This window comes from Epinephelus moara, chromosome 22 (assembly GCF_006386435.1).
Source record: "Epinephelus moara isolate mb chromosome 22, YSFRI_EMoa_1.0, whole genome shotgun sequence".
NCBI classification, from domain to species: Eukaryota; Metazoa; Chordata; class Actinopteri; order Perciformes; family Serranidae; genus Epinephelus; species Epinephelus moara.
Window position 1 is genome coordinate 22,414,927 of NC_065527.1, and position 23,901 is coordinate 22,438,827.

General features: G+C 42.6%; 1 protein-coding gene across 1 annotated transcript; it reads right to left on the bottom strand.

Moving 5' to 3' along the window:
* Nucleotides 1-214: 214 nt before the first annotated feature.
* chrna11 (cholinergic receptor, nicotinic, alpha 11) lies at nt 215-23,706 on the bottom strand. Its single transcript, XM_050035366.1, has 10 exons — nt 23,485-23,706; nt 20,370-20,509; nt 19,898-19,942; nt 19,496-19,605; nt 19,299-19,378; nt 16,773-16,940; nt 16,492-16,686; nt 12,092-12,178; nt 9,573-9,682; nt 215-6,430 (listed from the first exon to the last, which is right to left on the bottom strand). The coding sequence occupies exons 1-10, from the start codon at nt 23,534-23,536 to the stop codon at nt 5,693-5,695; spliced, it is 1,725 nt and encodes a 574-aa protein (XP_049891323.1). The 5' UTR covers nt 23,537-23,706; the 3' UTR covers nt 215-5,692.
* Between the last annotated feature and the right edge of the window lie 195 nt (nt 23,707-23,901).

The window sequence follows — 23,901 nt, forward strand, 5'->3', positions numbered from 1 at the left end:
GTCCCTCATAAATCCGATGAATTACCCAGTATGCCCCCCCTCTTTCCTCCATTAACCCTCCCCTCCTCTCCNCCCACCGTATCTCCTTTCTCTGTCATCTTTCTCTTCTTTTTGGGTGTCGGGCCAGCCACTGTCAACACAGAGAGATAGGGAGCAGACCAAAGGTGGTAGAAAAAAGAGAGACTCCTTTATTTTCAGGATGAGAAATGCTCTGTACAGATGTGAGTGTTGAGGTGTCAGTATGTGCTGGAAGGAAAACATCCTTCAACAAACCCCCCTGGCAGGAAGTTTACTTTCTGCCTGCTAGGAGATTTGACTTTAGAGAGGAAGAGAGAGGAGACAGAAGATGAAGAGAGGTGTAGAGATAAAGTATTTGTACAACTGTCTCTACAGTCTATGTAGCAATTCATACTGAAATAATGCATGTGTATAGCCACTAGAGACAGTGTAGGTCAGGAATGTAGTAAATCTTTTTTGTCTTATTGGATCTTTGCGTTGAGTAAACTTCAATGGATTTCTTAAAGGATAAAGCTGTTGATATAATATATACAGTATATTTCGTATTGTCATCAAATCCCATGAAAACACCCTAGACTGTATATAAATAACAGTGACATCACCAGTTGGTTTTTGAACTCCCATTTTGAAGCCTCCAATTCAGCATTTTGGCCGTTGTTGGCCATCATGGATTTTTGGAGCCAGAAGTGACCATATTTGGGCGAAAGAATGGGGGTGTAGAGGAGCGAGCAGTTGATTTGACTAATAGACTGTGGCGATACCTTGCAGGCAGCCTGACACTCAAAGCCGTCACACCCTTAATTATACAAATTTTAGGTCTTAAAATTTAAACAGGCTAGTTATATGAACATTTTACCTCGCCTGCAGTTGTCATGAATGGGACATATAGAGAGCAAAACGTTTTGTTGTACTAGGCTATAAATGTCTTCATTTCTAATGTAAATTTAGGCATTTTTAAAAGGATATCTGTGGAGATTTACTTTTTACAAGTGGCCATTCAAGGAACTGTAGTTTTGGCACTTTGGCGTTGGCTTTATTTTCCAGCCCTGGAGGTTGCCACTTGGTAGTGCTGCAGGGATGACTTTTTTTTGTAGGCCAACCTGGAGGTAGGGTGCATTCACACCAGGATAGTCCGGGGGATTCAGTTTGATTGGGCAGGGAATGATGAAAAATTTCACACCTTCATTTGGTTCGGTTCACTTTCACACTGCACTTTTTAAAGTGGACCAAACCGCCTGGACAACATCACGCAGTTACAACAGCTGCTCGTTTGGGGGCGGTATTGCCCAAAATGACCACTGACCAGGAAGAAAATAAGCATGAGGAAGAAGAAAACCCGGCTCATCGATTGGCCAGGACCAAAAACAGAAATCCATCCCCTTGAGCCGACAGCCAGCCATAGTCCTATGACTATATATCATTGAGCACCTGCACTTCCTCACTGTTCCACGTCTGCCCACGAGACATTTTCCAACTTTTTCTTTTTTTGCCTCTGCCTCTCCCAGTTCATGCTGTTGGCTTTGTTTTTTTCTACCCAAAATGCACTGCATTCTACATCACTTCCTTTCTTTGGTTCACTTCCTCTCTTTGGTTCGCTGAATAGTCCATTTGCATTTCCCACTGTAAGCAACCCGCACCAGGGTTCACTTGCAAGTGAACAGAGACCCCCAGTTTTCAAGCGGACCAGGGTTCGCTCGTTTGGTCTGCACCAGAGTTCGAATGAGCGTTCACACCACTCCAAACAAACCAAACTATCCGTGGATGCGGACCAGGGTGCGTTTAAAGCGGACCAAATAGCGCCAGTGTGAATGCGTCCTTAGTGTCGCCCTGGTTCCCTTGACAAAAAGCCAATGGGATTTTTTCCACTGGATTTTAGATTATTGCAGAGAGTAAGCTCTTTGGTAAGCAAATGTTTATCATACTGAAAAGTGTTCAGCAACATAATCTTCACAAATAAACACTTTGATGATTTTTGAAGCGTTAACGAATCATAGTAAAAAATAAAAAGCTAACATTAGACTATAACTCAGGCTGTTCTCATGCACTGTTCCTATGTTTTTCTACAAAAATGAATGCACCAAAATTCTTACATGTCCCTCATATTCATTAGCCAGTAATTTGCGTATAACCCACATTTAGGAGGGCTGCAATCACATGACCAATGCACTGATGGAAGTAAAGAAGGAAACGGTCCTGTGAGGAGGCAGGTTGAGGTTGTCGATGGGTCACAAAACAAAAATTTCCCAGGACTTTAGCTTGTGAACTTTGAGTCATTTAAAGGTATGTCATCACCATGTTTCTTTTCCTAAACATAACCACAGTAAATTTACTGGCTTAAACCTAACTTGAGTAATTTAACATTAAATATGTAACCTCATTCGTTGGGCTCTAATTCATCACACAAACTATTGTATGAAGATACATTGATTTACTGATGTATTTTATGCCACAGAACAAAATGTCAATGTCTCGCTTGTGTTAAAATCCTTGTTGTTAAAACCTTTTCAAAAAACCCGTTGACTTCAAGACAAGGGAACACGCAGTGCAAACACATTTCCACGTTTTTGGACTCATTTCTGCAGCACTCTGTGGCAAATCCAACAACACCTGAATATTCCTTAATTACAATTTTTAAAAATGGTTGTTTATGTAGAGTCAGTCCTACATACACAGTCCTGCTGTTGTAAATACTCCCTAGAGCACCAAATGTGTGTTAATCCGCAGCTGAAAATAGTCCCCACAAAATGCACTACTTACTCCTGTTTGACCATTTTTTGCTAAAAAACTTTAGTTAAATTTTGTTTAAAATCAAATGAAAATACATGCTTGTGACCTGTTTTAAGGAGTTTTTCTTTCTGGGATTTGTTAACAATACAAAATTATACAGTCACTCCAGCCTTATCATTTTAGGGTGGTTTGGTTTTGAGGAGGGATAATGTGTCTGCTTACAGTTTGAATGTATGGTCGAGTAGTGAGCTTAGCTTGCTTTGCTCATTTCATAGGTATCTGCCACTCAAATACAGGGAAATACACTTTATCCAGGGTTTAGTGCTTTGTTTGTTTTCACCAGTTATGTTATGTGTGTGGGCTGGGCACCTACAGTATATGTGCATGATGCAGTAAACTACTATTTATACTACTGTTTTCACAAATACAGAAAGATCCAATAGTTAGATTTATTTCCTGAAATTATACATTTCCACTGGCTATATCCACATGAAAACTAATATTAAAGAGAATGTGACATTATCTTGAAATCAGCGATGCATTGGGAAGACTCAGCAATTACTTTTGCTGAATTATACAGAGAGGCAGTGCTGAAGGTACTTCCAGGTTGATTTCAGTTGCTTCTAGGTATTTTGAACGATTTATCCTTCTCTTATTCCCTTGGGCTGTGACCAAAATAACACCCTTACTAACGCTTCACTATTCCCAGTGGAATAGTGGGATGTTTGCAGAGATGTTACATGCCACAGACACTCCACTGTAGGTTAGGGTTAAGAAACTCTATAGTAAAACAGAAATGATGTTGGACACAGCCGGAGTAGGTAAACAAAAAACAGACTGGAGGTTTGGCATAATGTAATTTCTGTGTTAATCCAGCCAGTTCTCTTTCCCAGGTTGTCAAACACCGAGGCACCCTTTGGCATCTCCATGAAATGCACTGGGCTTTAACTAATTCCAATATTTGCAATATATTGTAGTATTTGACGCTCAGAGCAACTGCAGTAGTATAAAGAGCGAGAGAGTCTGTGTAGGGCTGGAGGGAGGGGATGTGGACGAGTCAAACAAACACAGATTTTCATCCAGGAGAGTGTGAAACCAAAAGTCAGGGCTGTTTTAACGCAACATTAAGTAAATTCGGTCCATCCATGACGTATTAATGTCACTCACGTGGTGTATTTTGGACACCTTAGGTACTTATTTGAAACAAAAACATATACAGACGTCATGAGGTGTATCTCAGCGTCGCTATTACACACAGGGGATGTAACAAAGCGTCGGTATTTGATGACCTGGGATAAGAATGTGTTGGTTTATTATGAATTGTGTAATACATTCTGTCCTTGTCAGGTCAGACAGACATCCTTGGAAAATTTTAACATTTGAACCCATAGAGATGCATGAATTAAACTAGCCTACCCTTGCATTCAGCGTACATTCAAACTGCTCGCAGACACAAGAAAGTCAAATTCCCTCAAACCCAAAGTAACTAAAGACATGTGTTGTTTATTAGGGACCAATTTCTGCAGATGCCCTGTGGCTGAAAGCTGTACTTTGAATTAAGACCCTTTAAATCAACACTTTATCAACTGAACTCAATTTCATGAAGATACAGCTCCATTAAAAACTCATCTTTCATATTAGATCCATGAGAAATCACTGATGAAGCTTTAAACCCCCTGAAGGGATCTGACAAAAATGTGATGGGATGTTGCCTCTCCATTTAAATTTGGGGATTTTGACTGATCTTATCCCATTTTGGTACCTCGCATGTTCTTTTAAAGACCTGACCTCTCATTTCAGTTATTAAACCTTTAATATGAAATCCAATGAGATCTGTTGGTCTATTAGGACCTGCCAGACACAGTTAGGTAAGTGCTTCATGAGTTATTATTGGCTCAAGTTTCCACTGTGGTGCAGCCACTGGCCATTGCGTTGTTGATGACCGGTTAATTCAGTTTCCCGGTTGTGATAAGCACTGCACTGTGCCCGCTGCTGAGGAGCTTTTGATCTCTGCTGATTGTTGCAGATTGGCAATCGTCTCAGAGAGATAAGGCCCTGGAAATTTAAAGTGGTTTGCGAGCAGAGAGGGGACTTCATCTTTTAAAAGCTTATTAGTCTTAAAGATTATCCAAGGTCTTTCAATTTGACGGTCATTAGACGGTTGTGATTGAATAATAGATGACATCCTGTTCTGTTCCTCTCTGCTTCCTGATCTCCAGTCCACTATTGTGTATCCGAGCATCAAGCTGCTTACTCCACCTAACTCTGCCAGTGTCACGAGGGATGATGTCTCGGTCCTTCACGACTGGTCTTTGTTGTCTGTCCTTGTAAAAGTCTTTTTCTCCTCTCCCCGCCCTCTGCTCCTCACATCACTTTAAATGATGCAGTCTGTTCTCAACATGTGGGAGTGAAGGACTGTCTTTCCTCCTCAGGAAAATAAAACAGCCAAATGTCTGTCTTATTTATCTGACTCTATCTGTCTGCCTGTCTCTTTCCCCCTCTTACTCTCTCAATCTCTCCCTCGCTTTAAGAGCTTTCTTACTTGAGGTTGCATTGGACTGATAATCTCTTTCTTTTTCTCTCTCTGACTCATTCTTCCCCCTAATTTTGGGGAGAAAGTCTTTGAATTAACCACAACAATCCATTTCACCTTGTCAAGAATCTGATAAAGCACCCTGCTCACCCTTATCTCATTTTAACTTCACTCTGTGCCCCCTTCCTCATCTGTTTTCTTCCTATATTTCAGTTACAAAACAGAATGTATTGCAAAGAAAACCATTTGTTGTTTTTTTCTATTTCCAAGTTCCTCACAATCACAAATCACAGAGCCTACAGTCCGCTGGAAATTGGGTTTCCTTGGATCCGGGCCCGCTCCATCCTTCATCCTATATTTAATTCCCCTCATCCTTTCCTTCACGCTTCCCCTCCTCTTTTTTCCCCCTTGCTTTCAAACAAAGTCCTTCGAAATAGCTTCCACAAAGTTGGGAGCAGACATGAGGATGGAGATGGTGCATATGATGTTGAAAACACTGAATGCCACCAGACACAGACGATCGATTACAGCGCCTGCAAATTTCCACTGGTCGGCCATGCTCTCTGCCTCATCCTGCTCCCGGAAACGGTCTGCCATGTAACGCACCTCCTCCAAGATGGCCTGTAGCTGGGGGTCTCCTATCCCCACAGTCGAGCACCCTCCAAGACCTCCGGGGCCACCTCCAAAGCCCCCACCACTGGAAACAGTGCTGGGGCAGCCTACAGTATCCATATTAGGGGTAGGAGGTGGTGGGGAGCTGCAGAACTGAGAAGGGAGGTGTGGAGGCGGGCTTCCTGCTACCCGTGGAGGCCCTGCGGAGATGTTATTCCTCTGGAGAGGCTCTGAGAGCATTGAAGGGTCCTCCATGCTCTGGTAGCCCATGTAAAGAAGGTTCCCGTTGTTGTTAGCGCTGGACTGGGCGTGGAGGTGAGGATGCCCCGCATGGAGAGGCCCTGTTTGGAGAGGGGCCAGGTTCTGCGGGTGCAGCGGGTGGAGGGTGGGGTCCGGAGGGTTTGGGATGCTCCCGCTCTGGGATCCAGAGGAGCACCGTCGTAAGTGGGGGGCACATGGGGGCCGCTCTGGGTCGTCATTCTCTCCTGGTCGCTTCATACGCAAGAACCATGCTACCCACTGCAGCAAGACGAGCTGCACCTGTGGAGAGAAAATGACAGAGGTGGGACTATGTTATTGTTTTGCAAGTCATAAGTAAATCTCAAGTCTTTGCACTTAAGTCCCAAGTCAAATCGCAAGTCATATACTTTGAATTTCAAGTCCTAAACAATCATAATTTACATCAAATCATAATGTTTTCCCCATCTTTAGTTTTTGACGTGCACGTTTCGGGTACTGCAATTTGATTTTTTTGTAGACCACCAAGTAGTTTTTGGATGCAAACAAAATTATCATTAGTATCATTTTTTTCCAATCAGTAAGTAACGTTTGATTTGAGACACACTTTTTAAATAACATAATTGGTAAACTATAGGCTTGAGGGAGGGTATCACTTATTTCCAGGTCAAAAGGCTTAAGTCCAAGTAAAGTCACTAGTCATTCAAAGGTAACGAAAACACAATGATTTTTCCCTCTTAATCCTACACACTGAACCTTTTAAAGGGATAGTGCACCCAAAAATGAAAATTCAGCCATTATCTACTCACCCATATGCCGAGGGAGGCCCTGGTGAAGTTTTAGAGTCCTCACATCCCTTGCGGAGATCGGCGGGCGGCGCGGATAGCACACCTAATGGCAGACGGCGCCCCAGACTAACGTCCAAGAACACAAAATTGAATCCACAAAGTATCTCCATACTGCTCATCCGTAGTGATCCAAGTGTGCTGCAGCCCCGACATAAAAAGTTGTTTCGAAAAACATCATATGAACTCTGTTTTTAGCCTCACTGTAGCCTGTAGCTCTGACTGCTTCTCTGTGCTCCGCGCTCACGTGTGCGCGCTCAGGGTGATCGGTGATCTCTGAAGAGCAGCAGTCTCGTCAGTACTGATGTCCAGATTCTCAAGTACAGGCATCGCCAATTCCCAGTCTGAGCAGCAAAGACTTTCCTCACCCGTTGGCATTGCTTTGCATTTGAAACAACTACACCACCAGGTCTCCAGTGCTCGACTCCGGTATTCTGCGGCTGGCTGAGGCTCATGAGCTGCGGCGGCTGCTTCGTCCAGTAGCCTGAGTTCCATCCGTATACTCAGGCTCAAAGAAATAGGGCTCAACAAAGAAATGCTGTTCCTCCTCAGTTTCAAAGTCTTCAGACATGTTGGGCTGTCCTTTGCTAAAAGACCGTAGTGCAAATTATCTTTTAGCTCTGTGGTTACTGTTGTCTCTCCCTGCGGTACATGTCTCACGTGATTTAAACACGAGTGAGCAAAGCTCATGCTTTCGCTGGTCTCGCGCAGGCGCGCACACGTGAACGCGGAGCACAGAGAAACAATCAGAGCTACAGGCTACAGTGAGGCTAAAAACAGAGTTCATATGATGTTTTTCGAAACAACTTTTTATGTCGCGGCTACAGCACACTTGGATCACTATGGATGAGCAGTATGGAGATACTATGTGGATTCAATTTTGTGTTCTTGGACGTTAGTCTGGGGCACCGTCTGCCATTAGGTGTGCTATCCGCACCGCCCGCCGATCTCCGCAAGGGATGTGAGGACTCTAAAACTTCACCAGGGCCTCCCTCGGCATATGGGTGAGTAGATAATGGCTGGATTTTCATTTTTGGGTGCACTATCCCTTTAAGTCCAAGTCGAGGTGCAAGTCTTTTGAATTTGTCAAGTTGAGTCTAAAGTCATTAAATTTGAGTCTGACTTGAGTTTAAGTCATGTGACTCGAGTCCACACCTCTGGAAGCTGAAATATGTAATTATGAAAGTGGATGACAGGAAGTAGCAGGGCGAAAAGAACAAAAACACATTCAAGGAAGCAAAAGAAAATAATAAAACTGCTGTTTAGCATTGAGACCTGCCAGGCATCAAAAGCCGCCTACACATCTTGACCTTCATATAACACCAGTTAAACCAGGCGAATAGCTTCATTTGTCGCAGATTGATGTCGGTGCCGTTTCCAACCTTGCATCCTGTTTCAAAATGCAGCTGCACTTGTATAAGTAGAGTATGAGATCCTCGCCAGGGACGCCCAGTTAAAGTGCCTGAGGCAAAGAAGATTTTTAGCTTAAACTGTATTTCCAGCAGAGAGGATACTTCCAAAGACAGCATTAAATTTAAACTGTGGAATTATGAAGATTGACTGTCAGATTCCGTTGTAATGATCTTGCAATAACGTCTCAGTAAACTGCAGCATTAAGATAAAAAGAAGATTAGCTGCTGTCAAGTTGGTACAAATTTAAAGCTTGTTCTATTCTACGCTTGCTTCCTCTTTTCTCCTTTGGAACAAGACTACACGTCCCCTGAAAGGGCATATTGGCCCAACAGCATCCAGATGGGTGTTTGGCATCTAATGAGAAGCTAATGTCCAGATGACTGCTCAATTAGTGTGCACAGAGTGTGTTTACTGGCCAGGTAACAGTCCCTGTTGCTGCTGCTGTTGATGTTGTTTTTGTCCCGGCTGCAATTATGAACTGTGCTGGTTGGATGCACTCATCTGAACCACATCAATTAGCTTGTTAATTGGCCGTCGGACTGTCTGAACGAGCCATTCATCAACAGAACGTCCTTCACCGTGTCGATATATGCGGCATGTGCACTCTCATGCAACCAAACGATTTGTTCATTTATTGATAAATGTAGACCTCTTAACCAGCTGCATATCATTGTGTGTTGGCGTGTCATGTTTCTATTCCAGAACTTTCTTCTCCACATTTCACATTTTTGTTATGTTCACATTAGAATACATTTTTTGTAAAGAGGCTTCATGCATTTTTTAGCATTGAACAGAAGCAAAGAAAAATAAGGAGAGGGAATGAGTCAAATCGAATCCGCCTACATATCCAGAGGACTTTGAAACGCACTCCTGTTGAAGTCTGTGGCGAGGCATTTGATGAACACGCTCAGGCAGACTGACACTGCCGGATGAGTCACAGCCGAGGAAGTCGGGGAATGAAAAGAGAAAGGAAACTGGCAGAGGAGCACAGGTATAACTGACAGATGGATGAAATGCTACTGAAAATGGCAGCGCATGAGACTAATGATGATGTAAGGCAGAGATTAATAATAGGAATGGATCATATCTGAGATAGGGTGACCAACCATTAACAGTACTTAACAAGCTGGGCAGCATGCACGTAACCGATAATGCACTCGAGGTTATGATGAAGAGCTCAGTCTCACCCATTTCGGCATGTTTCCTCCATTTGGATCGTGGTGATGGTACTGCAGAACCACCACTGTGGCGATGACTGACATCCCAACGATAATCATTATACTGGCAAAGTACTGACCTGGGCGGAGTAGAGTATGGAGCAGTGTCATATTTCATTTTGAAGTCATTTTACACACTCTGTCATTTCCTACTGGCCTATTGACAGCCACAGCAAGTTCTGATTTGGCACACAGACCAAGACAAAAGCTACAAGGCCATCATAAAAACACACTTTCATGTTCATGTTCCTGTTTTATTCAAACTGAACGCATCCTTTGTTAAATATCCTCGTGCCAACCTGGAACCTGCTACTGACACTACATGCCCGCTTAGCAACATAGTGTTTGTAAAATCAACAAACAGATTAAGACTGCATTGGGGTAGTTATTTTAATTAAGAAGAATTATGCTGAAAGCAGCACTCTGGTGATTATGACTCTACATTTTTTTTCCTGAAGTTTTTAATGACCAGGATTTGTGTCTTTAGGCAAAGATGGCCTTGCATCTGTCTCTGGCTGCAATCTTACTGTAGCTCACTAAATATAATTTCCAGCAGTGTGCCCGCAATCAATTTAGCCAATTAAAGTTTAAGGCGAGCAGATGGCTAAAATTAATTTTGTTGTTCTGTCTTTTTGTGGTAGAGCAATCTATCACTGTGTATTAGCATGTTGTAACTGTGTATTTTATTCTTCATTATGTGTAGTTTTTATCCATCTAAAAATGAGAGTCATAGAGGGTGTGATATCCTGGACAGACTGTAAAGACCTCTGTCACTGCTCATGAGATGCGGACAAACTGTCAAACCAAGCAGTGGTGGTTAAAATGAATCAAGATTCTGTTACTGCATTGCCTATATATCACCTCAAATGTTCTCAGAAACATATTTTAGTGAACCGATTAGCTGCAGATTGAGGAAGTTTGTGACATGGCTGCCATGTTGGAAACCGTCAAGCCTAAACAAAGCACCCCTGACGGGCCAGAGAGAACGCTCTCTTTGTACAGCTAAACAGTACACTATAATATGTTTCTGAAAACATTTGAGGTGAGAAATAGGCAATGCGGTAACAGAATCTTGATTCATATTTGATCAGCGCTGCCTAGTTTGACAGTTTGACAACAGCTAATGAGCAGTGATTGACATGACTGACAGCTGCGTTAGAGATTCCTCGGCTGTGATTGGTTGTTCATGTACTGCTGTCAGGATATAGTGACATTTATTTAGAAATTTACCTTTTGGTTATTTTTGATTAGAAAAAAGTTACCTGCTGTAGCTTTAATGCCCCCCTCAGGATACATTGAAATAACTTTGGATCTTTTCATAAAGAACCATCATCAGGTCTCAAGCTATCCAGTATTTTGCTTTATTAATATCTGCAAAACTAATGTCAATCAGCATAATCTGTACTTTGGGTCATCAGAGATCAACTAGAGGCAAGTTCCTACTGTACACTAATGACAAGTGAAATATGTAACACTCAAGACCAAGATTGTCACCATCAGATGGAAACTTACTTAAATATTTAAACAGTATCCAGATTATGGATGAAACAGTTACCAGTTTCACGATAAAATTCCAGATGGTTAATATTCCCTTTTCACATTTTAATTTTTAAAACCTTGTTTGATTGCTGCTCTTTGAAAAACTCATGTAAATATTGTCTAGCATCAACCAAAGTAAGCGACGTGCTCCTAGACGACATGGGTTTGTTTTGTCATCTCTATTAACAGATATCTGCATATGCAGAATTTGCAGGCAGTCGGACAAGATTTTAGTGTCTCAGGCATTTTGGTTTCTGTTTATAGTCTGAGTGGTATTAACCAATAATGTCTGAGTGGCAGGCAAATGCCTGGGCTGAAATGTAATCTCGGAACCCATTGGCACCCATTGGCTATCCTCTGATGACAAGTTAGCTTTATATTAGCTTTTTAAAATTTAGCTATATTCATACACAGATATCTGTTTTTGTAGAGATTAGCTGAAATGTCCGATGCACAGAAAAAGGATGTTTTGGCCCATGCATCTGTTGGCTACACCGGATCATCCCTAAAGGCTTATCGTCGTTAGTCCGATAGCCGATGGGTTCAGAAACTGCTTTTGTGTCAATGAAAACATGGTGGAAGGCAGGGGCAGCACTCTAGCTTTTTCAGCGTTAATGAACTGGCATGCAGCAGGCAAACCCAGTGATGCTATGATCCTTTATCCTCATCTACAGTGACGTAGACACTCAAGCAAGCATTTCAAAGACAGGCTGCTTATGCTCCAAAATAAATTAAAACCTGGTGAAATGAACACTTAATTTTGGTCACTAAAATCATGATATGAAATCAAACCATTTCATCTCTAATCTCTAGTAAGCCATCTTGATCTTAAATTGACTGTCATTAAATGTTGTTGTAGCAGTGGGTTTTAATTGGATCTCATTAAACAGGTAAACAACTTGCTCACCATGTGACCTGCTCATGAAAACAAAAACACAGTCTCTCCTTACCTATAAGAGGGACAGAGTCTGATGTGGCTGGCATGATCTCTGCGACCAGCAACATGAACACAGTAAGAGACAGCAGGACGGTGATTCCTGCAGAGAGAGAGAGACAGATGTGAAAACTACATTTTGTTGAGCAATCAATATTGTGGTTTTGTCTCCTCCTCTGAGTAGTGGCACTGCCTTGTGAGACACTACATTAGTGTGTGTTTGGTGTTTTGATTAATGGTCACAACCGGGATGAGTTCGCGTTCGATTTATTTAAATGACCAGCTAATGCTCATACAGTGAATTACTTTTTGGCATTCTGTACCCCTACAGCAAAAAGCACTTCCATGCAGCACATAGTCATTTTTTTAAGATGTCCAAACTCCGCATGCGTGCACCTCACACACTCTGCACTGAAACTCATCTCCATCTTCATTTATCCTCCTCCACACTATCTGTCTCACTTCATCCAACAGACAGAATTTAAGGAGTGCTTTGTTGGCATAACAGTGGCCATACAGAAGCATTCAATTAAATGTAAGGCCCGAGAGATAAAATATGAATGCCCTTTAAGGATATTAGGAAAATTAAAAATGCTTCTTTTACGCTGCTATTCTTTCTCAGAAATGACACTTATTCTTTTTAAAAGCACACTCCTCTCACCCTAAAGGTAAAGCCACTTGGTCACTGTGTGTCCTCCATCAAGCAGAGTGACAGAGTGTTTTCCTGGAAGGCAGTGTGTAAGCTCTCTCCGCCTAATCAATTCACTAGCCTTAATTACATCAATAGGTTAATTGGCCGTGTGTGTAAGGCTTGGCATTATTTTCTGTAAAGAAATGCTGCGTAATGCATCCTGTATTGGGGTTAAGGATATGCTCTGACAGTGCTGTCGCGGCTTCCCCCTCAGATCCCATTTGTCATACATGGGTCAAATGATATTTACAGAAGACAGAAGCATTTATCTGTTTATTATGTTGTATGTGGTGAATGATTGGACTAATACAAAGACACTGGATTAAAATTAAAAGAAGTACAGTTTCTTTTAAAATACACTTCCGTTTTCACAGGAAATTTGCAGTTTACATATCATCTCTTTCAAAATAAACGCACTATGTCAATACAACGCTGCGAATTGACATTTATTTTCCTTCAACATCAAACCCTTATGGTTGGGTTTAGGCAACAAAATAAAGTGATTAGGTTTAAGAAAAAGGAACAAGGTTTGTTGGACCCAACCACCACCCCTCCTGCCTGCCCCACTTGGACTTTTGCTGCCTAAATTTTCGTCCTTGCCCCGCCACGTTTCCCCCTGACGCTGCCGGGCACCGTTAAACTAAGCGGCAATTGACTTTCGATGACTTTGACGAGATCGGGCTCTTTCTACAGTAACCCAGAACGGATACGCCAGACACTGGCTCTAGATAGGGGCATCTGCAATTTGCGTTTTTGCCTTGGCCACCGCAGTTAGCAACCCCTCGGCAAAGTGGCAAACAGTGTTGGAAAAACACTGATATTTAATGTTTAACTGCTTTTTTTTAGGGTTTTTACTTATTTAAATCACCTGGTCTGTTTGTTTTGTAAAGAAGGAGACCTCTGCGGATAATTCAGCTCCTGGTAAAAACCTCTTGAACATCTGGATCTTAAGTAATCAGAGAAAAAAAGGTGGACACACATGAATAGGTGCTGGGCTAGCGGCCTGTCTGCGTCAAGCCAAACAGCATCGGAAAAACACATTTGTAATGTGAAGCTGCTTTATTCAGTGTTTTCATTGGTTTTAATCACCTGGTCAATCTGTTCTGGAAAGGAGGAGACTTCTGCATAATTAGGTTACAGGAAAAAAACCTCTAACCAGGAGTTTACGCTTGGCACACAGGAAGAGTTTCAGCTAATTACAATCTGCAATCCTCACAGCTAGATGCTGCTGAATCCAACACACTGCTCCTTTAAATAACTGATTTTTTTTTTTTAAATCTATAAGGCCTCAGATAATAGTGAAATTTTAATCTTACAGAGCCCAATAGCTTTTTTTTTTGTCTGACCACAGTCTAAAACCCAAAGGTATTTTATTTGCAATCACTTAAAACAAAAAAGAGCATCAAATCATCACATTTGAGAAGATAAAACTAGAGACTTTGTTATTTTACTTTAAATAGACTGAAACAAATAATCGGTCGTCAGAGGTTGCCATTTATATTTCTGTCAATCAGGTATTTGATTAATCGACTTTTCCTTTCAGCCCTCCCCAGAAAGGTCACATTATCTAGAGTCTGCGTTGTCTGGAGTCTGATGAGGTGAACGTCATCCATCTTGTGCTCCAAACAGGTTGAAACAGATATTAAAATGTATTTGCAGCTGCTGTTGGATGGCGCCACTGCTTCCCCTCTCTGTCTCTCTCCTCCAGCCTATTATGGTGCGATTTGGAAGTCTCCCACCTTTCCTTCCTCATCAGTCCTCCCTCTCTCTTTTGTGCTGTCCTGTCTCATCCTTTTCGAATTCTCCTCCTGTCTGCATTTCCCTTTTCTCTACCTTCCCACACCCATCTGTCTCTGTTCCTCCTCCTCCTCGCATTTCTCATCTTTCTATTTCATCCTGTAATCCCTCTCCTCTCTCAGCTCCACACCCTCGCTCCCTTTGCCTCTTTCATCCCGCCCCATACTCTTCAACTGCCACTGCTTCATTTTTTCCACCTTTATTCTAGGAAGGTTTGCTTGTTGTCAGTGCTCAGTTTTAGGAAGTCATGCTACTTGTACGTTCACACCTTGGAGCATTAGAGCAGCCAAGCTGGAGATTTGTTTTGGTCATGCACACGTCATGGGTAGGTGGTATATAGATTTTACAGCTGATGTAAATGAAAACACATCGCACAACTATTAGTTTTATTCATCTCACCAAACATCCAGGGGTGATGTCTGAGGTTGTTTCCTTTTATTCAGTCCATTAGTCAGTCATGTGACTTATACAGCAAGTCACCATAGACATGAAGCACAGGAGCCATATTATCTTCATCCTTTGTTAAAGTACGTTTCACAAAATCCCATATTTGCTCTCAGTGGTTACAGAAATTTGTGTTGTGTGCGTCATGGATGTATTACTGAACGGACCTACCGGGCACAGGCCCAGGGGCCCAAAGTGTCAGGGGCCCCACCTTCAAAATGTCATTCAAATTAACATGTACCCACCAGTGAGAGGCTCAAAACTACCACAAAAACACACAAAACAACTACGAAGATACGCAAAACAGCAACAAAAACATTACTCAATGATCACTGAAATTATCGACTAGGAGGAGACTCAAAATAACCACAAACAGTCCACAAAGAGATTCAAAGGAACTGCAACGAGACACAAAATAACTACAGAAACAGGCAAAACAACCACAGACACAAAATGATAACAAAGAGACAAAAACCAACCAACCTTTGTCTCATAATCCGCCCATGGTGTGAGTGCGTTTTCTTCCTCACAAACCATTTGCAAAGGTGTTTTTTGAAAAGTTTAAGACCTGCATTTTTTACTTTCATGTTCACTGGCTATAAGTCTTTTTTTCTGAATGTGTCTAAAATGTGTATTGCATCGCTCATATGTTGTTCGTGTGTCTGCATCCTTGTGCACGAGCATAAGAGCAAACAAAACGGATGCCCACTCATGAAATCATTATGCTACTAGCTGGATTACCGAGCAGGCCTATCAGGCACAAGCCCAGGGGCCCAAAGTGTCAGGGCCCCCCCCCGACTATAACTATAAAAAGAGGAAAACGACCACAAAGACACACAAAATGACTACAGAGACACAAAACCACAGAGAGATACGTAACAACCCCAGAGAGATACGTAACAACCAGAGAGATACAAAACAACCACAGAGATAGGTAACAACCACCGAGAGATATGTAACAACCACAGAGAGATACGCGACAACCACAGAGAGCTACAAAACAACCACAGAGAGATACGTAACAACCACAGAGAGATACGTAACAACCACAGAGAGATGCAAAACAACAACAAAAGCGGCTAAAAAACGCTGAAGTCTGTGTTTCTTTATCCTATGCAGTTAAGATCATGGGGCCTTTTGCGTGTCTGTGCCCAGGGGACCACTGACACAGAATCCGCTTATGGCTGCTCGTGGTCGAAAAGTCCACAGGGTACCTTAAAGAGTAAATATGAATGACCAGTGGACTTTACATAAGGAAAGCCGAAACAACCTCAGACACCACCAGGATGAAGAAGACAGACCAAAACATTGTGTCTTTTGATTTTGATATCCTTGCATCTGCACCTCGCTGTGTGCACAATCCAGTTAAAAATTGATACCTAAAATGAACAAACCCTCTATTCCTACTTCTGGTGTCCTTTTGCTCCGCTACAACAGCCTTGTCCATCTATTTCCTCCATCACTGCTCTTTTTGATCCACTCACCCAGTGAGATCTTCTCCCCAGAGTCAGCTGGCAGCACAAAGATGAGCAGGGTCATTGAAGACAGCAGCACACAGGGGATGAGCAGGTTCAGGGCGTAGTATAGCGTCCGTCGCCGTATTGTCACGACAAACGTCACATCCGGATAAGGCTCCTTACAACAATCATAGAAGACCTCGTTTTTGGTGCCGGGAACCCCTGAGGAGCAGGGACAGAGAGAAATCAACTCTGCTGCCCTGCAGCTGGATGTTTGTGATGAGCATACCATGCAAGGGGTCACTCACCTATTAAGTCCCACTCTCCATTGGGCATGTACCCTGAGATGTCGGCATCATTCATCTGAAGGTCCAGCAGCCAGCCATCGTACGTCCAAGAGCCAAACTTCAGCTCACACTTCTGGATGTCAAAAGGGAACCAGCGAACATCCACGTTGCATGTGCTCATAAAGATTCCTGAAAGAGACAAAAGAAGACAAAGACCCGGCGGCAGAGGGTTAAAGCTTCACTATCCATTGATTAAATGACAACATTGACCCCTGAAGTTTTCTGGACAGAGGTGACAAGGGATAGATTACCCAGAGGGCCACTTGTATTGTGCGGAGAACCTGTCCTGAATATCAAGTTGCTTGTCAGAAGGAATCATTCATTCATTTCATATCCACCCAGCGCCAAGGACTGAGTTCTGAACTCAAACACCTGACATTTTTATATAGAAACGCTGTGAAATGTGCTGCAACACGTCCAAGAGTGCGCACTGCAATAGGATTTTTATTAACATTGTGCAAGTCTACAGAGAGTTTACTATTTTGAAATTGAGTTTGGGGGCTGGAGAAGTGAAATCAAAGTCTAGATTGGAAACAACCTCCCATCAAAGAAATGTGTGTAAAAAGAAAAAAAAACTTGGCAGCAGCGTTGTCACCCGCAGGTTTCAGATATTCTCTCCTGCAAACAAATGCTGTTTCTGCGCTCTGCCTGCACACACAGCTGTTAGCGAAGCCTCGGCAATAGAAGGGAACAACAGTGACACTGAAAAATGAGATTGTGCACCGTGCCTTAATCTGATTACCACTTTTATTATGCTGAATAAATGCACTCACATGCATATGCCTAGGCCAGCGTGAGCACATAATCATAAAGACACACACTCGCAGGCTGGTGTCCAACCCCCAAACGAAGAATCACAATGATCCTCACAGTGGGTCGCTGGCAAACTCCAGCTCCTAAAGTAATTACTGAAATAAACGAATCAAGCCTCGTTGAGACGTGGAGATGCACGCAGAACCAACATGCCAGTGAAGCCTCACAGACCTGAAAGACGTTCATTATGAGGCTGCCGGCATGCAAATCAGCCCTCAGAGTGGAATGAAAGCAAAGAAAGGAGGTTAGCAGGTTGAAGGCTGCTTTCAAAGCAGAGGCTGATCACGAAAATGACATCAAATTAAGTAGCAGCTATAAATTTTCCTACTTGTTCTCCTACATCCAGGCTCTGACACCAGGTTCTTGCCCTGACGATGTCTTTATAATGACTCCCGTTGTGAACTTCTGAGGCACTTAACCTGAAATTACACTGATCAGGTTAAAGTGGTTCTGTCTGCATTTGCCGCCCACTGATCTGCACAGTATATTTCTGTACCCTGCCTCTCACAGATATCCAGTAACCTTGAAGCAACGCTCACAAACACGACACCTGGATTTTTCTGCAGCTTGGAATAATCTTTCTCTCTCACTCTCTCTCTCTAATGCAGCACGGCTTCCAAAATAAAACTCCATCATTTCTGAAAATTGCTTCCCAGGTAGGCATTACAAGGCCCAGAGACAAGATTCCCCGTTTGCAAATGTCACCCAATGAAGATATGAGCTAAAACCTGTTAGGCCTTATCTCCCATTACACCGTTAAACCCAAACATAACACCTTTACAGCTACGAGAGGTTTTCCTGCAAATGATGGTGTGCAGCAGACACCTGAGATCCTCCGCCTTTGAATTATTTACCGTGTGTCAAGCTCCTGCTCCACGCCTGCCACCCACAGACCTGTTGCCTTTTATTTACTGGCAGTAACAGCCCAAAAAGACCTCAGAAATTGCAGCCAGGCTCGTGTGAGGGAGTCAGAAAAAGCTGGTTTGCTGCTTTTTCTCATCTTCATTTTTACATTTACTCCATCTCTCCCTGCTCTCTTTCTCATCCTGTTTTGTCGTAAAAACCTCTCCTCCTCATTCTCCCAGAGCAGAGCTCAATCTTTTTATTCTTTCCCTAATTGGCTCTGATCCAAATCGCAGCATTAAGGAGCTGTATTTACATTCAGCAGCAGCCTATTAATAAACATGGCTGCTGAATAGAATTGATAGAGTGGCTTTCTGAGCTCACAGCCCTCGACTTTTACTTCAGAGGGCCATTTCAACTCAGCCCCCTCTTACACTAAGGATTCAATCTCAGCCGGCTGTAATCTGGTGTATAAAGAAACCACTGAGAAAATACAAGGTAAAGACCCGTGGAAACCCAGGGGAGCCGCTACTTTCACACTTGCTTGGGTCTTGCGTTCGGGCTAAAACAGCAAACTGAGGAAGCAAGCATCTCCTATTTATAGGTGTTACTCACAGCGCTGGGTATCTGTAACCAGCCAGTAACCAGGGATGCTGTTTTATACCAATAAAATATTAATATTAAATGTACAAACGGGAGAGGCATGCAGAGATTGCATAATGAGATTCTGCCGCTGCACCATAGGGAGATGAGGAAGTGATAGGAAAGGGAGAAAGGGATAGACAATAGTGAGACAATGAATGAATGAATAAAGGAAAAGGCGAGACTCACCTGGAGGCAGATACTCGGCATAGCCGCTGGAGTTCACCAGGACATTGGTCTTAAAGGTAGAGTCAAAGTCGTCATCTGCACTGAGGAAGGACAGGGGAGGCAGTGACACTACTTGTTGGAATCAAATATTTATGGATGAGGGGTGTGTGTGTGTGTGTGTGTGTGTGTGCATGTTGAGGTGTTTATGCGTGTTTTACCTGTTGTAGAGCAGAATGTCTGGTGTCCAGACCTGGTCGGTGGTGAAGCGGAGGTTTTTCACTCCAGGATGTTCACTCTGGTTCCACTGGAGATAGTGGTCGAACCAACTCTTAAACACACACACAGATACAGTCTGCACAGGCAAGCTACTTTATCTCCAAATATCATTTCAGCAAACTGTTACTCTTTTACAAAATATTTCTTTACTGTTTAAAAAGATGAGCTGTTTCTGGAGAGCAGCTTCACTTTCCTCTAAATACATTTTAAAGATATCATTAGATTAACAGATTGGGAGTCAGGACTTTAATTCACGTGTTGAAGGTTGTGTAAACTAGTTTAGATAAATCATTTTAACCCATAACAGCAGCAAATTCATTATCATGTCTCTCAGGGGTCCTTACCATCCGTAGCCACATGTTAGAAGTGAGCACCTGGTTCTTCTCATCCTGCAAAACATTTAAAATATTCTTATTTCTCTGTAAATCACAAAGAGTAGAATATGACTTTGCATCCATAGTAAAGATTACAGAAAAGGCACAATTTCTCCTCCAAAGCCACAAGTATTACAAAAGCCTCTCGTTATCACTGCTATTATCATTGTTAATTATAATAATCTCACCGCTGCAGGCATAAATATATATATATATATGTAATGCCTATCTTGGCACTAACATGATGATTTTAATCCTCTTTTTCAGGCTGCTTTTCATATTGATTAACAAAACAAAACTAGAGACTGCAAATGCTTATTGTTCTCCAACAAAAAAAGCTTCATCACCTGGACTAAAAACATGATTTTATATTTTAAAATCTGACAGCCAACTGGTGATGATGAACATCAGGTTTAAAACAACTGCGCCTGTAGACACCTACCACGTCCATGATCTGTATCATGCTGAGGGAGAAGACAACGGTGAGAGGGTGGGAGTCGTTGCCCACCGGCCGCTCCATCCGGTTGTAGTCCTTCAGGAGGTTCTTCAGCAGGTTCCTCTGGTGAGGACCCTGCAGCGACACTGGAGAGGCAGAAACATATTAAAATCTGTGAAAACAAGACACACTCCACACCATGAAAAACCTCTGTATGTTGAAGTTAAGGTCATCTATAAAGCCCTTAAAGACAGATCAAGTGTGTGTCCCCTGTGAAGTCGATAAAAATAACATCAACTTTTAAGGAAAACCTTCGACAAAAACCTCACTATGGAATCAAATGAGATGTTTGGGTGGGAGTACAGTCAGACAGGAACTGATGCTGAAAATAGAAAAAAAATGTTGCTGATCAAATCAGAAGATTCAGCCCTCAGGAACTGAACTTCCTTATCTATAAATACCCGAGGAACAAGACTAAAAAGAGGAGCGATGGAGAAAAGCGAGAGGAGCAGGATTTAATGATGAAATTAGCAGAAATGATAAAATGATTTTCTTTTATCACCATTCGTCACACTTAACTTGACTTTTATAGTTTCACAAATGAAATATGGAAGAGACGGTCCCGCTCCTCAGTTACATTCAAATATTTAACATTAAAGGAATACTTCTCCCACAAAATGATGAACTTGTGTATTAATTACTCATCCTGTGTTGTGTTGAGTTCGGGCAGAAACTTTGTTGCTTTCGCATGCCTCCATGCTGAATGAAGAATTCAAACAACGGAGACCATTTTTGACGAATTGAAGCAAATGTTTACTCTTAAACAACTTGTGCAGTATAATCCAAGTCTCATTTATCCAGTCATATGCTCAGTACTTCCCAAACACATGCATTTTCTCCAAAACCGTACAATTCAACACACCTCAGCATGAGAGAAGTAAACCTGGGCAAACGCATTCGTTTGAACTCCGCTCGTGCATTCCACTGAGTTGCCGTGGCGCACCACTTGTCCATGTGTGAGACTGTTTATGTGAAAGTGTTTTAAATAGTAAATGGACCTGGACTTACTTTTACACTACATGTCAGATTCACCCATTCACACATATTTACACACTGGTGGCCGAGGCTACCATACAAAGTGGCAACTGCTACTCAAATAGCCATTCATGCAAACTCACACACCACCATCGGGAGCAATTTGGGGTTCAGTATCTTGCCCGAGGACACTACGACATGTGGACTGACGGAGCCTGAGTTCGAACCGCTGATCTTTTAATTGGTGAATGATTTGCTTAACCTCATGAGGCACAGCCACCTCAAAACTTAAATGGTAAAGGTTTAGCAAAAACACATGTATCTTGGAAGCGCTGAGTGTACGGGAGACTTGGATCATACTGCACGAGTTGTGTGAGAGTTCGTAAACGGATGGTTTGAGATGGTTTTGCCGTTGTTAAATGCGGACCTCTTTTACTATGTCTTTGGGTTCTTTGTTCATCGTGGAGCCATGTGAGAAAAACAAAGTCTTCTTCATGAACTCAGCCTAATACAGGGTATGTAACTGATATACTAATCATCATTTTGTAGGTTGAAGTCTTCCTTTAATATGAAAAAATACAGAAAGAAAGCAGGAGAAAGGTTCAAGAAGAGCGTGCACAACAGTCAGCAAACAAAATGTAATCTAATTAGAAATAGTGGAAAACCTAATCAGGGGATAATTGGCACTAATGAATGAATAATAAGGTTAGTTTGAAATGCTCATAGAAGAGATATTGATGGTCTAACTGAATGGGCATGGAGAGAGTGTAAGCAGACTCTAATGTGACCCACAAATGTGCAGACCAATTTAAAACGTAAAGGATGTTGTGTTAGTGTATCGTCCTCTTTGTTTCCCATCAGTGGGTCCATCATAATACAGCCAAGCATATTTCAAACTCCTATATTTTATTCAGTATTCTATTTGAGATTCTGCTGTTTCTAAACCTATCATGTATACCATGCTGGAGCACAGGGGATCATTATGAAGTGATGTTTCTCCAGTTGGTGCAATAGTGAAGCAATTAAAAAATGGGGTCTCGTATTCGAAAATTTCACTCAGTCTGGTGTTATATAACCTCAATAAAGTTCTGGAAAAGCAGATGCAGGACATACTTTATGTGAGAGATTGCCGAACAGTGTGGAAGATTTGTTTTGTTTCTCACTTTGAAGCGTATTTAAAGAGTTTAAGAACATAACAGGTTTGAGCCCCAGTGGAGCAGTGGCAGAAATGTCCATGCATGTATTAGAAGATGGTTTCTTTTCAGGCAGAGTGATGAAAAAGCCCTGGATGTTTCCTTCACTACAGTGTATGCAGCAGCATAGTCTGAAACTTTTGCCTTTATGTCCTCTTGTCTTTTCTTCGCTGGACTTTCTGGCAGAAAAATCTCACTCTCGAAAAACACAAACAAACAGAAAAGCATTTCACTTCTGGCACTTCTGCCTGTAGGGAAAGTTCACCCACTCTCCTCTCGGCTCTGTCATCAACTGTCAGCCTTTATACTCACTTCTGCTGCTTGGAGCCCAGTCAGCTCGGCTGCAGTGACGTGTCCACAACACAACAGGGAGGCAAGATGGAAGAGACGATCTATACGTGCAATTCAATTGATCTGTGACCTGTTTTCTGCGGGGGGCAAGATCCCCTGTCATTCACACAGATTTGGACAGAGAGAGGCTTGCGAGGAATGAGGGAGGAAAAGCGATGAAATGTTATGATTGCCCAGATTCTTCTACACACTGTTTCTGTCATCTGCCTCGCTGCACATAATCAGTCTGCCTGTTTAAACATCTCATGTACAGGCATCCAAACCCCTGGGTCAACTCAGCATGTATATCCAGAAAAATAAAAACTCAGGGATGTAAACAAGAGAGCAAACAGGTGAGCCAGATTCTCACTTTTCTTCTCCCAGTCTTTTCTCCTCTATTTTAAAATCTTATTCCAGCATATTTTCACAGATTAACCATCAACAAAATCGACTCCCAGCTCCTGAATCCCTATCAAATCACACTTTGAGACTAAAGTGCAGCTGCTGCAATTCTGATCCCCGAAAACAGAATGAAAGACAGAGAGAGAGGCGTTCAGGCTCACCGTGGATCAACGCAGAGAATCCAGAGAGGAGCAGAGCCACCGAGTGCCACATCCTGGTGGTGAGGAGCAGGAGAAAAGAGGAGGCAGAAGAGGAGACGCTCCGGATGCTGAAGGAGGAGGAGGAGGAGGAGGAGGAGGAGGGGAAGGAGGAGAGGGAGGACAGACTCAGGAAGCTGCTGGAAATCCCCCGGTCTGCATCCAGTCGGCATCGGAGAGAAGGAGTGTGAGTGTGTGCTGGAAGAGAGGGAAGCTGAGAGAGGGAGGAAGAGGAGGAGGAGGAGGAGATGGTGGCTGTGCTCTCTCTCTCTCTCTCTCTCTCTCTCTCTCTGTCTCCTTGTCTCTCTGGGAGGTGGGACTAAAATGGGGAGAGAAAAATGTCAGTGATGGGGGTGAAAGGGGTTGAGGATAGAGCAGGAG

Bases quoted from the DNA above. Each gene is read 5' to 3' on its own strand.
- chrna11 (XM_050035366.1), bottom strand. From the start codon at position 23,536: ATGTGGCACTCGGTGGCTCTGCTCCTCTCTGGATTCTCTGCGTTGATC. The intron at 16,941-19,298 runs GTGAGTCTCGCC...TGTCTCTTTCAG, and splicing joins TGCCGAGTATCTGCCTCCAG to GAATCTTTATGAGCACATGC. The intron at 12,179-16,491 runs GTGAGTGGATCA...CTCTCTCTGCAG, and splicing joins TGGGGAGAAGATCTCACTGG to GAATCACCGTCCTGCTGTCT.